General features: G+C 49.1%; 1 protein-coding gene across 16 annotated transcripts in view; it reads left to right on the top strand.

Moving 5' to 3' along the window:
- Positions 1 to 5,304, top strand: part of LOC143273329 (uncharacterized) — a 36,022-nt gene extending 30,718 nt beyond the window's left edge. For 6 of the 16 annotated variants that reach the window (XR_013051344.1, XR_013051349.1, XR_013051348.1 and 3 more), the window contains one exon: positions 3,139 to 4,427. Coding sequence is in view for 1 of the 16 variants with exons in the window: in XM_076572220.1 (XP_076428335.1) it covers positions 3,139 to 3,144 (6 nt within the window). In the remaining 15 variants the exon portion in view is untranslated. Of the gene's footprint in view, positions 1 to 3,138 lie in introns of all 16 variants that reach the window. The other 10 variants (XR_013051341.1, XR_013051346.1, XR_013051352.1 and 7 more) reach the window with 6 other exon arrangements.
- Positions 5,305 to 11,614: the final 6,310 nt, after the last annotated feature.

Here is an 11,614-nt window from a genome sequence, read left to right as displayed (position 1 = left end):
ATGGTCTGGGTTGAGCTGAGAACCTCTGAGTGAGGGTATGATGAGCACTGTGTGATGAGCACCACACTATGGGCACTGTGCAGTGAGCACCACACTATGGGCACTGTGCAGTGAGCACCACACTATGGGCACTGTGCAGTGAGCACCACACTATGGGCACTGGGCAGTGAGCACCACACTATGGGCACTGTACAGTGAGCACCACACTATGGGCACTGTGCAGTGAGCACCACACTATGGGCACTATGCAGTGAGCACCACACTATGGGCACTGTGCAGTGAGCACCCCACTATGGGCACTGTGCTGTGAGTACCACACTATGGACACTGTGCAATGAGCACCACACTGAGCACTGTGCAAGGAGCACTGTGCCATGAGCACCACACTGTGGGCACTGTGCAATGAGTACTACACCACAGATACTGTACACCCCTGGTTTGGAGCTGTGGTCAGGACTTTAACCAGTCTTCACACTTGGGGGGGGTTCCTCTATCCTGTGCAGGATGGCATTCTATCAGAGGCTCACAGCCTTTCTCTCTGACACAGGACAAGTGCCCCATGCCTGTTTTATCAGGCAGAGCAGGACTTCTCAGGTCCCTAGTAGTCCAGCGCTTCCCCACAGGGCAGTGTCCGTAGGCAGGGCCTCTTGCTCCCACTGTGGCCTCTGGTGGATTTCAGTGGCCTCCAGGTGAAAATACCAAAAGGGCAAACAAGCATGCACGGGGACCCCCCCCCCCTCACACCAAGGCCACGGGGCTGTGGCACCTCTCCTGCAGGATCCCTGCAGTATGGACCCTGTGCCCCCGCACACAAGAGGGCTGCTTCAGCTCCGTGGATCACCTCTCTATTCCAGCCAGCAGGAAAGAGGACTGCCTAGAAGGAAGAGCAGGGCTCCAGTCAGCTGTAGGGGTTTGTTTAATGTTTTAGGGATAAAGTGACCACATTCTTACCTTAATCTTATTAGCTATAATGTGGTCAGATAACATCAGCTGCCAGCAAGGGAGGCCGGGAAGTGTGGCTTTAATTCTGGGTGTCCAGATACCTGGCTACGGGGGCTGTTTCTGTGTTCCTGTGTGTCCCTGGTGTTCATGTGAGAGCCAGGACTGCGGGGGGTTTCCGTGAGTGGACAGATTCGTGTATGGTGTAGCAGAGGGACTGATACAGGGCCAATCAGGGCTCACTGCTCAGTCCCACGGTGTGCGGTGGGTCAGGGTGTAGTGAGATGGCTCGGTCGTAGATATTCCACCGTGGCGAGGGTGAGCACGTGTGGTCTTCAGAGAAGGCATGCCCTTTCCAGCAGCCAAGGGCTCTCCGCCTCTGCTCCAGCTTTGCCTAGGTCACTACAGGATCCCACCACCCCCTCCAACACCAGGCTAGGCCTTGCAGAGAATGTCCCAGGTAACCCTGCCCCCTGGTCTCTATTTCACTGATCCAGTCCCTGGGGTCCTGTTTGCTTTGCGGACAGCTGTGAGGTGGAGTCATCTTCTGCAATTCAATTAGCAATAGACACCCCCCAAACTCAGCAGATGGGAGGCCCGGTCACTTGTTATGGGGGATGAGGAAGGGGGCTCCATAACCTTGTGGGAGGCAGACACAACTCCTGAACACTCAGCCAGGCCAAGCAGCAAGAAGGTGGCCAGGAACCGCCCACACACTTCCCCCAGATGGCACCGCAGCTGTGGCTCCTTAAGTCCCACTTGGGGCCTCCACACGCAAAGGACTCAGGTTGTCTTCTAGCCTGGCAAGAAGGTGACGAAGGGCCTCATTTTCACCCTCTGTCCTCAGCGAGGGGGTGAGATCTGAGCTCTAGGAAGGGCCTTGAAGCTCCTCTGTCCCACTTCTGGTTTTGACACTGGGAAACTGAGGCCCAGATGGTAAAGTGAGTTCCCCAGAGGCCCAGGAGAACTAGGACTAGACACCAGCCTTCTGACTCCATGACACTTAGGTCCACATTAGACTCCTAGGAAGGCTCAATTATGTGTGTGCCCAGAACAAGCATTGCAGGGGTCAGGAGCTCACTGTCCTGCGGTGAGGTACTCGTTCCCAGCTCTGTTAATTCTGTCACTCTGTGACAGAGGAGGAGCCCATTCAGGGACCCATCCTTTCCTCATGGGATGGGGCAGCTGAGTGCCTGTTGGTATCTTGCCTCCTGCCCTCGACACCCTGTCCACTCTGGTCCTGAGCCTCTCTGGCCCTAGGTGTCTGAGGCTGTTTCCACCCATGTCAGTGCCCCGGGGCTCTCTCTCCAGTAAGTCCAGCTTACTGCAGCAGAAATTTACCTCTGCCAGGAACAGAAACTTTGAGGCTCAAAGAACTGGGTGACCTCAAGAAATGAAGAGACAGCTGGACAGAGGACATTTGTGAGCCTGGGATCCAGCTGGGGTGGCTGTCTGGAGACTACTGAGTTTTTCCCTGTGTCTGCACCCCAATAATATAGCTCTAAAACTCCCAAGTCAGAGGCTGGGGTGTGGCTCATTTGATAGAGTTCCTGCCGAGCATGCAAGAAGCCCTGCGTTCCATTCTCAGGATGGCATAACCCGGGCGTGATGGTGCATGCCAGTGATCCCAACTCTGGGGAGGTAGAGGCAGGAGGCGCATAAGTTTAAGGCTGTCCTGGGCTACATAATGAGTGAACTTGGGGCCAGCCTGGGCTATGTGAGACCTTTTTCTTTCTTTCTTTTTTTTTTTTTTTTTTTGGTTTTTCGAGACAGGGTTTCTCTGTGTAGCTTTGCACCTTTCCTGGAGCTCACTCTGTAGCCCAGGCTGGCCTCGAACTCACAGAGATCCGCCTGGCTCTGCCTCCCGAGTGCTGGGATTAAAGGCGTGCGCCACCACCGCCCGGCGAGACCTTTTTCTTAATAAAATAAAATCCCAAGTCCAGTAGAAAGCCTGCTCCAGGCCTCTGCATCTTACTTTCATTCCTCAAGAGCAGAGAGTGGGATGCCATGCCAGTCACCTCTGCCTGCCTTTCCATTGGGGGTAGGTGGGCTGCCCAGAAAGCCTGCTGGGCTGTGGAGGGAAGGGGCCCACAAGCTTGGCCCCCGGTAACTGTCTCTCCTGCCTGCTTGCCTGATAACGGCTGCATTTGGAAATACATGACACTCTTTCCTCACATCTGCTCCAAATTTGTGTTTCAGAAATGAGAGCACTCGGTTCCGTGGTATCACACGGCACTCCGCTGGCCTGGGAGTGTGGAGCTGATTGGACGTCCCACCCAAAGGAGAGGCGGTTCAAGCTCTTTCCAGGAAATTGAGTGGAACACCCAAACTGACATCCAATATTAAATATTATATTTGTGGAGTTGTTCTGGAGAGTTCCCTGGCATCCGACATCTGGGAGAGAAATTTATAAGTGGGGAAACTGAATGCCTAGTTGGAATGAGGCTCATCAGAGCTGGGAAATTAAAACATCACTGTGCGCAGGGCAGGAGGGCTGCGCAGAAAGGTAGGGCTATTAAAATATGATTAGCCCAACCGTATTTTGTCTCCAAAATGTCATACATCGTTAAAGTTGAAAAGACTTTGATGCCAGGACCCCTGGCAAGGGCTGTGCCCTGTCAGCAGAATGGACCCCAGAACGTTCTCTGCAAATATGCAGGCTCACTAAGCGGGGCAGAACCCAGAAAACCATGGCTGCACCCCCAAATCCAAGCCCCGATGCTCATGAGCCTCAAATGTGGCACGTGTCAAGCCAGGCAGATTCAGGAAGTGGGGCACAGGGTAGGGCCACCCGCAGAATGCTACGGAGGGTCAAGGGTGCAGCCTGGTGGCAGAGTGCTCACCGAGCATGGCTGAGTCCCTGAGTTCTGTCTCCAGCAACTTAAACAAAACAGACAAAAGTATACCCGAAATCTGGGTGATCAAGACAAATGATATTTTAGCCTAGGAGCAAAATTAAAGTGCTAAACCATTATCTGCTGTGATTGGCAAGCCTTTTTTTTTTTTTAATATAAATAAAGTTTTATTAGGCCTGGGGCCAGAATCAGGGATGGGCCAGTCAGGAAGGGTTTTATAAAGTCAGGATCATATTTTGTCCTTTTAAAAAATTTGATATTTTGCTTGTTATATGGAGTTTTACAGTTTTGAGTTACCTTTTTTTGAGGCAGGATTTCATGTGGCACAGGCTGGCCATGAGCCAGTATCTCATGTAGCACAGGCTGGCCATGAGCCAGGATCTTATGTAGCACAGGTTGGCTATGAGTGCACTATGTGACCCAGGATGACCTTGAATTTCTGATCCTTCTTCTTCCTCCTCCCAAGCATTGGGATTAATAGGCATGTGCAACTGTACCCAGTATTGTTTGTGGTGCTGGGAATAGAATCCAAGGGTTTCATGTATTCTGGGCAAGCCTTAGACCCACTGAGCTACATTCTCCATCCTTACAATTTTGATTTTAATAAACAACTGCTTTTTTTTTTTTTTTTTAAATACTCCTGAGAGGTGAGGGTTGTGACTTTTTCATCTAAATCTCATTATTTAAATCAAATGCACCCCACCAGATTACTTCAGTCTCTGCCCTGGCTGGAGGAAAGGTTTGATGCTTTCTTATTTCCCCCTCCAGGGACTTCCAGGTCTCCAACTCTGTCACTGTTCCTGTAAGAACCCTGGCCTGGTACTTGGAGGCCACCAAGAGCTTCCTGTAATCCTAAAACACCCATACATCTGCCGTCTCCCCTCGCCTCACTGATGGGCCCAGCTGGCCTTGGAAGCTTCTCTCCCTTTGGTGGTAGAAAGTGCAGTTCCATGGGACAGATGCAGGGTTGGCACCTCCTGGCCAGGGTCTCTAGGTGTCAGGCAAGAAAGGGGTAGGAAGTCCCATCATGCACCGCTCGAGGAGAGAACCCAGATGCCACCCCAGAGACCAGCTGCACTCAGGTATCTGTGCTCAAGCATCTGGGCATGAGCATCGTCTGGGCACCAGCCACATTCATGGCTGCGGACAGTTACGAAGATTGTTGGCAGCTGGGAGTATTTTAGAGTTAAAAACTGCTGGAGGCAGCTCTTGGCTCCCTCCCAGGCATAGGCAGAGAACCCGATGGACTGTCACTCAGCAGCTGGCTTTAGGGGACCCCAAACATTTCCCCCCCTCCAGCTCTGACCTGGGAGCCTGTGTGGCTTGAGTGGGTCCTAGGAAACCTGAAGTGGCCTTGAGAATGACCTAGGCTGACCCTGCAGGGTGAGGAGGGTGTCCCTGACATGGTGGGCAGCAACCACAATCCAGTCCGGGCTCGAGTTGCCTGGGTTGGTTTGAATTCCCTTGATTGCTCAGGCTGGCCTTGAACTTAAGTGTCCTCCCACCTAAGCCCCCCCCCCCCCCCCCCCCCCCCCCCCCCCGAGTAGCTGGGTCGCCAGGCCTGCAGCCCCTGGCTTAGAGAAGCTGCTTCTGAGAGCTTTGTGAGTTGGGAAGAGAACCACCAAGACAAAGTTAGTATGGAAATGCCACAGGGAAGCCCACTGCTTTTTTGCAGGAGTGGGTATCACACGCAGGCTTTCACACACACTCAGCAAGCTCTCTAGCACCAAACTCTGTCCCCTGGAACCCATTACTTGGCATGCTGATTAAAAACAACTATAAACAATGATATCAATTCCTGGCCACATCCCATATTTACTGAACCGGAAGTGTGCTGACAGTGAAGAGTTCATTTTTGACCCCTCTCGTGTGGCTCGGACGACCATGGTCAGAACCACAGCAACAGCTCTCTCACTAATGGCTGGGAGGCGCTGGTTCTTAAGCTCCTGGGTCCTCCCATGGCCTAAATTCCTGGGGCATACTTGGGCAGTACTGACTCCCAATGCCCCCAAATGTGAGGATGGGGTGCAGAAAGACCTGTCATCTCCCTCAGCAGCGGTCCATACCCATCCCATTAGGAGAAGAGGAAGGGGAGAATCGGGGGCCATGGCGCACCCGCACTGGGCAGATGGACATCAGAAAGCGGTGAGGTCGGAGTGTCATCCAGGAAAGCTGTAGCTGGGGACATGGGACGAGAGGCTCTGTAAGGCTGGTTTTGCCTCCGACCACTGAGGGCTGGAAAAGGCCCAGTCATAATAGATTTGACCTGCTGCCTGCTGACGACACAGACCTGAAGGCAGCCCAAGAGACCCATAAACTGAACTCACAGCCCTGGGTTTTACCCATCCCTGGGGTTGGCGTGGTGGAGCCTGGCATTACTACTATGGTGAGGAGGAGTTGTGGTGACTCATGGCCCTTCCTCCCAGAGCTTCCCCTTGACACCATGGAATGAAACCTCAGACATCTGAGTTACGGCAGAGCCTCCTGGAACGGCCAGAGCTCTCTCTCGGGCATGGTGGAGGCCATGCCAATCATTGTCATCCGGAGTCTTGGCCCCAAGTTTGTGGGAAATTTGAGGTCAGTGGCATATTAAAGGGGGCTGTTGAACCTGCATAGGATTTGGTTCAGAGTGTGGGCTTGGCTCAGTGGTAGGTGGAGAAGGAGGGAAACTGAGTCACTTCATACACTGAGAAAATCCAGGCCATTGAATGTGGGACAAGACTTCCCAGGTCCTGTAATGACCTTGGAGGAAATACTGTGAAAATACCCAACACTCTTGGTGAGCCTCAGTTTCCCCATCTGTGAAGTGGGAAGACCACCTCAGGGTTCTGTGAGTCTTTAAAGTATGAGCTGAATTCAGTCTTGGCAGAGACATCCTGCCAAGACACTCACTGAAAGCACCAAAGATGCTGGGTTCCGCTTTCTCCCTCCCTCTGCCCATCTCCCAGGCCATGTTTATTTTTTTTCAATCTGTGTTTTATTTTACACATTGACTCAATGTGACATCATTAAAAGTTACTGTGTGCCCTTTATGTAGTCCCCACAACTTATTATATAATCTTGACTTACGTAGTAGAATATTATTTTAACGTGTTACTTTTGTTTATGTATTATTTGTTTAACTCTGTGAAGCTGTGTTACTGTGCCTGTGTAAAATACCCGATGGTCTAATAAAGAACTGAATGGCCAATAGCAAGGCAGGAGAAAGGATAGGCAGGGCTGTAGCATGAATCTTAAAAGTTCTTTTTTTTTTTTTTTTTTTTGGTTTTTCGAGACAGGGTTTCTCTGTGTATCTTTGCGCCTTTCCTGGAGCTCACTTGGTAGCCCAGGCTGGCCTCGAACTCACAGAGATCCGCCTGGCTCTGCCTCCCAAGTGCTGGGATTAAAGGCGTGCGCCACCACCGCCCGGCCTTAAAAGTTCTTATTTATAAAAACAAACCTGCCGGGCAGTGGTGGCGCACGCCTTTAATCCCAGCACTCGGGAGGCAGAGCCAGGTGGATTTCTGTGAGTTCGAGGCCAGCCTGGACTACCAAGTGAGTCCCAGGAAAGGCGCAAAGCTACACAGAGAAACCCTGTCTCGAAAAACCAAAAAAACAAAACAAAACAAAAAAAAAAACAACCTGTAGCCAGGTATTGAGGTGAACACTGAATGATCAGAGAAGCAGAACAAGCCACAGCTTCTTCACCTCACCAATTCCTCAGCTGATCCCGTTTTCTTAGACTGGAAGCCTCTGAGTCCTCATCTGAATGGATCTCAGCTGAACTGCTGCTCAAAAGCCTAAAAGCTTAACCAGCCTCTAGTTCCTCGTCCTCATGCCTTAAATACTTTTCTGCTTCCTGCCATCACTTCCTGAAATTAAAGGCTCTTGTTACCATGCCTGGCTGTTTCCAGTGTGGCCTTGAACTCACAGAGATCCAAGCAGATCTCTGCCTCTGGAATGCTAGGATTAAAGGCATGTGTGCTACCATTTTCTGGCCTCTATATCTAGTGGCTGTTCTGTTCTCTGACCCCAGATAAGTTTATTAGGTTGCACTATATTTTGGGGAACACAATATCACCACACAGGGCTGGCAGGCATAGAGAATATATAGAGGAAGAAATCTGGGAGGAGAGCTAAGATCTAGGAACCAAAGCAGAAAGAGGACTCCAGGGGCCAGCCAGATAGCAAGCCACAGAGTAAGAGCAAGATTTAAAGAAGTTAGAGAATAGGAAAAGCCCAGAGGCAAAAGATAAATGGAATAATTTAAGATAAGGAAAGCTGACTAGAAACAAAGCCAAGCTAAGGCCAGGCATTCATAAGTAATAATAAGCCTCCATGTGTGAGTTATTTGGGAGCTGGGTGGCAGCCCCCCCCCAAAAGAGTAAAAAGCAAACAACAACAGACTTATTCTTTGTTTCAGCTATGATGCATTCTGAAACCTGTGAACACATCTCTCAACATTAAGGTTAAAAGAATTTAAGCTAGCTGGCCTACTGGGACTCAATTGTTTTTCTTAATCATTAAGCTAAGCCACAGTCTATGTGGCTCCTCAATAGAAACTCATGTGTTCTAGCTGTGTGACATTTCCTTGTTTAATTTTCAATCATCAAAACTCTATTTAAACTAACATCATCATCATCATCATCATCATCATCATCATTATCACTTAGACAGCACAGCTTAGGAAGAAATTATCTTCATAATAATCCACAGGTAAAAATGTCCAGTAGAACAGGATATTTTCATGAGATAAACACACTACGTTACAGGCAGTGGGGATCTCCCTACATGCATTCATACCATACCAGATACCAGAGAAAGACAGCAGCAGCAAACAAGTGAAGGCACAGCAGAAGCAAAAGACATTCTGGAGCTTGTGGTCTCGGGGCCTTGCCTATCCGGGACTCGCCCATCAAGGATTTGCCTCCTAGTGAGCTGATACCCCAAAATCAACGGGCATCTGCTGCTCCTCTGACATGGCCACTGGCATTATACAATGTATTTTGATCATATCTGTCTCCCACTGCCTCCTCCAGATGTCCCTTTCCCAATTTTATGTCCTTCTCTCCTTTATTAGTGCTGCCCAAATGTGCATGGGTGTAGGGCCATCCACCAGACCATGGGCAACCTACCAGTGCCCACACCCCAAAGAAAAGTGAGTCTCCTCCCCTCTGCAGCTATCAACTGTCAAAATTCCTCATCTGGGGTGGAGTTTCATGAGCACCTCCATATCCATCCTGGGATTTTGTCTGACTTGATCTTGTGCATCTCATGAGTGCAATGGCCATATCGTGTTCAGAGGACAGCATTTCACAGTACTGCTTCCCATCCTCTGGCTCTTTCCTCCTTCCCATGTCCTTTTCCATGATGTCCCCTTAGGCAGGGAAAGGGTTGATACAGATGTCCTGTATATGGCTGAGCACTTGATATTACATTTTCTTAGTTCTTTGAGTCTTTGCATTAACTATTTATTGCCCCTTGCAAAGAGAAGTTCCTCTGACCAAGGTTGAGAGCAGCACTAATCTATGGGTAGAAATGGAAATATTTACAAGGCATTTTGGCAACGTGTCTACTAAACAAAACAACTATAGTAGGTTTCTGCCCTAGTACCTATGATCTCCTGAGTAATGGATAGTTGACCAGATTTATAGCATTAGGCATCAATTCTCTCCCATTAAACAGGCCTCAGATCCAAGAACAAAGCAGTTGGTTACCCCCATAACTATCATGCCACTATTGCATTAGTAGACACAACTTGCTTGATCTAGGTGTTGTAGCATGCAGGCCCCACCACTGGGTAAGACCATTGATCTCTTTTCTCCCCCAGCAGACTGACTGCATAGCACCTTCTGGAACTACAAAAGCCACCTAGCAGGAGGGAATATCCTGGTCAGTTCCAGATTGATTTCTCCATATCTTGTAAACAAAGTGCCTTCTGCAATAAGGTCTCACCAGCTAGTATAGTAGGCAACTAAGCAATAGCAATAGTCTGTTGTTCTTGACCAGCAACTCATAGAGAAGTATCCCACATCCTAAGACTGAGATTTCCATTTAATAACCCATGTCTTCTGGGAGTGGCATTGTTCATCCATATAGGATGCCTCCATCTCCAGGCTCCCCTTTTAAATGATATTTTTTACAAGCAGTGGTTTTTCCATAAGGCCTTCCATACACCCTTAGGTTTTGGTTAACTTATCCACACTGCCCCTCCTCTCCCATCTGCCAGCACCCATCTAGGATTAACACTTTAACTCCTACTGTCCCCCACTTAGTTTATTATCATGTTTTACTATCTCCTGCCACACTCACAGGCTCTTTCCGACTTTCTTACCTTTACAGAAACCCTCAGTTAAACACACAAATCTAAAAACTCAAAGTTAAGATCCACAGAGTGAAGACACATGGTGTTTGTGTCTCTGGGCCTGGATTATCTCATAGTCTAATGTGTTCCAGTTTGTCTTAGTTGGGGTTTCTACTGCTGTGATTAAACACCAGGACCAAAATCAAGTTGGGGAGGAAAGGGCTTATTTGGCTTACGCTTCCACATTGTAATATATCATTGAAGAAAGTCAGGACAGTAAATCAAATAGAGCAAGACCCTGGAGGCAGGAGCTGATCCAGTGGCCATGGAGGGGTGCTGCTTACTGGATTGTTCATCATGGCTTGCTCAGCCTGCTTTTTTACAGAACCCAGGACCACTAGCTTAGGGATGGCACCACCCACAATGGGCTGGGCCCTCCCCCATCAATCATTAATTAAGAAAATGCTCTGCAGCAAGATCTTAATGAGGCATTTTCTCAGTTGAGGTTCCCTCCTCTCAGATGACTCTAGCCTGTGTCAAGTTGACATAAAACTAGCCAGCACAATTGACTCCTTGTCAACTTGACACACACACACGTCACCATTAAGCCATAACTTTTCCATTTTTTTTGTTCATCCCCAAGATCTAAGATTAGTAAATATAACAAATGTAAAACATATTACAAACTTAAAAGTTCCACAGTCTTGACCAATTCAAACATTTTAAAAGTTCAGTCCAAAGTCTCTTTTAAAACCTAAAATCCCTCCAGGCAGTGGTGGCACACACCTTTAATCCCAGCACTTGGGAGGCAGAGGCAGGTGGATCTCTAAGTCAGAGGCCAGCCTGGTCTACAGAGTGAGTTCCAGAATAGCCAGGGGCACACAGAGAAACCCTGTGGGAAAAACAAAACAAACAAACCACCCTAAAATCTCTTTAAAAATTCAGTCTCTCAACTGTGGGTTCCTGTAAAATAAAAAAATAAGTTAAATACTTTCTTACTTCAAGAGCAATGAACCAGAGCACAGTCACAATCTAAAAAACAAAACAAAACCATACTCCAACATTGTAAGTAATTCAATGTCCAGTGTCTGGGATCCACTCATGATCTTCTGGGCTCCTCCAAAGGGCTTAGGTCAGTTCTCCAACTCCGCCCTCTGCAGCACACACAGCTCTAGGCTCAAGCTGGCTCCACTCCACCGCTGCTGCTGTTCTTGGTGGTCATCCCATGGTACTGGCAGCTCCAAAATGCCGGGGTCTTTTGCTGCAAAAAGGATGCACTGTTACTACTGAGTGCTTCTCCTGGGCTCTCATCGGGGACTGCAGCCCCGCCACACAGTGTCAGCCTCAGCTGCTCTCCATGACCCCTTCACACCTGTAAAACCAGTAACATCTGGCTGACTCTTATACTACCAAGTTTGGCTGCCAGCAAGAGGCACAACCTTGACCACCTCTGGAACACAGCTTCTCTGTGCTGACCCTGAGGAAACACCTCCCAGAAGACATCACCTCAGTGATGCTGGCCTCTTCTTAATCACAG

The sequence above is a fragment of the Peromyscus maniculatus genome, chromosome 5, assembly GCF_049852395.1.
Source record: "Peromyscus maniculatus bairdii isolate BWxNUB_F1_BW_parent chromosome 5, HU_Pman_BW_mat_3.1, whole genome shotgun sequence".
Classification (NCBI taxonomy): Eukaryota; Metazoa; Chordata; class Mammalia; order Rodentia; family Cricetidae; genus Peromyscus; species Peromyscus maniculatus.
This window is presented reverse-complemented; position numbering and strand designations above follow the sequence as displayed.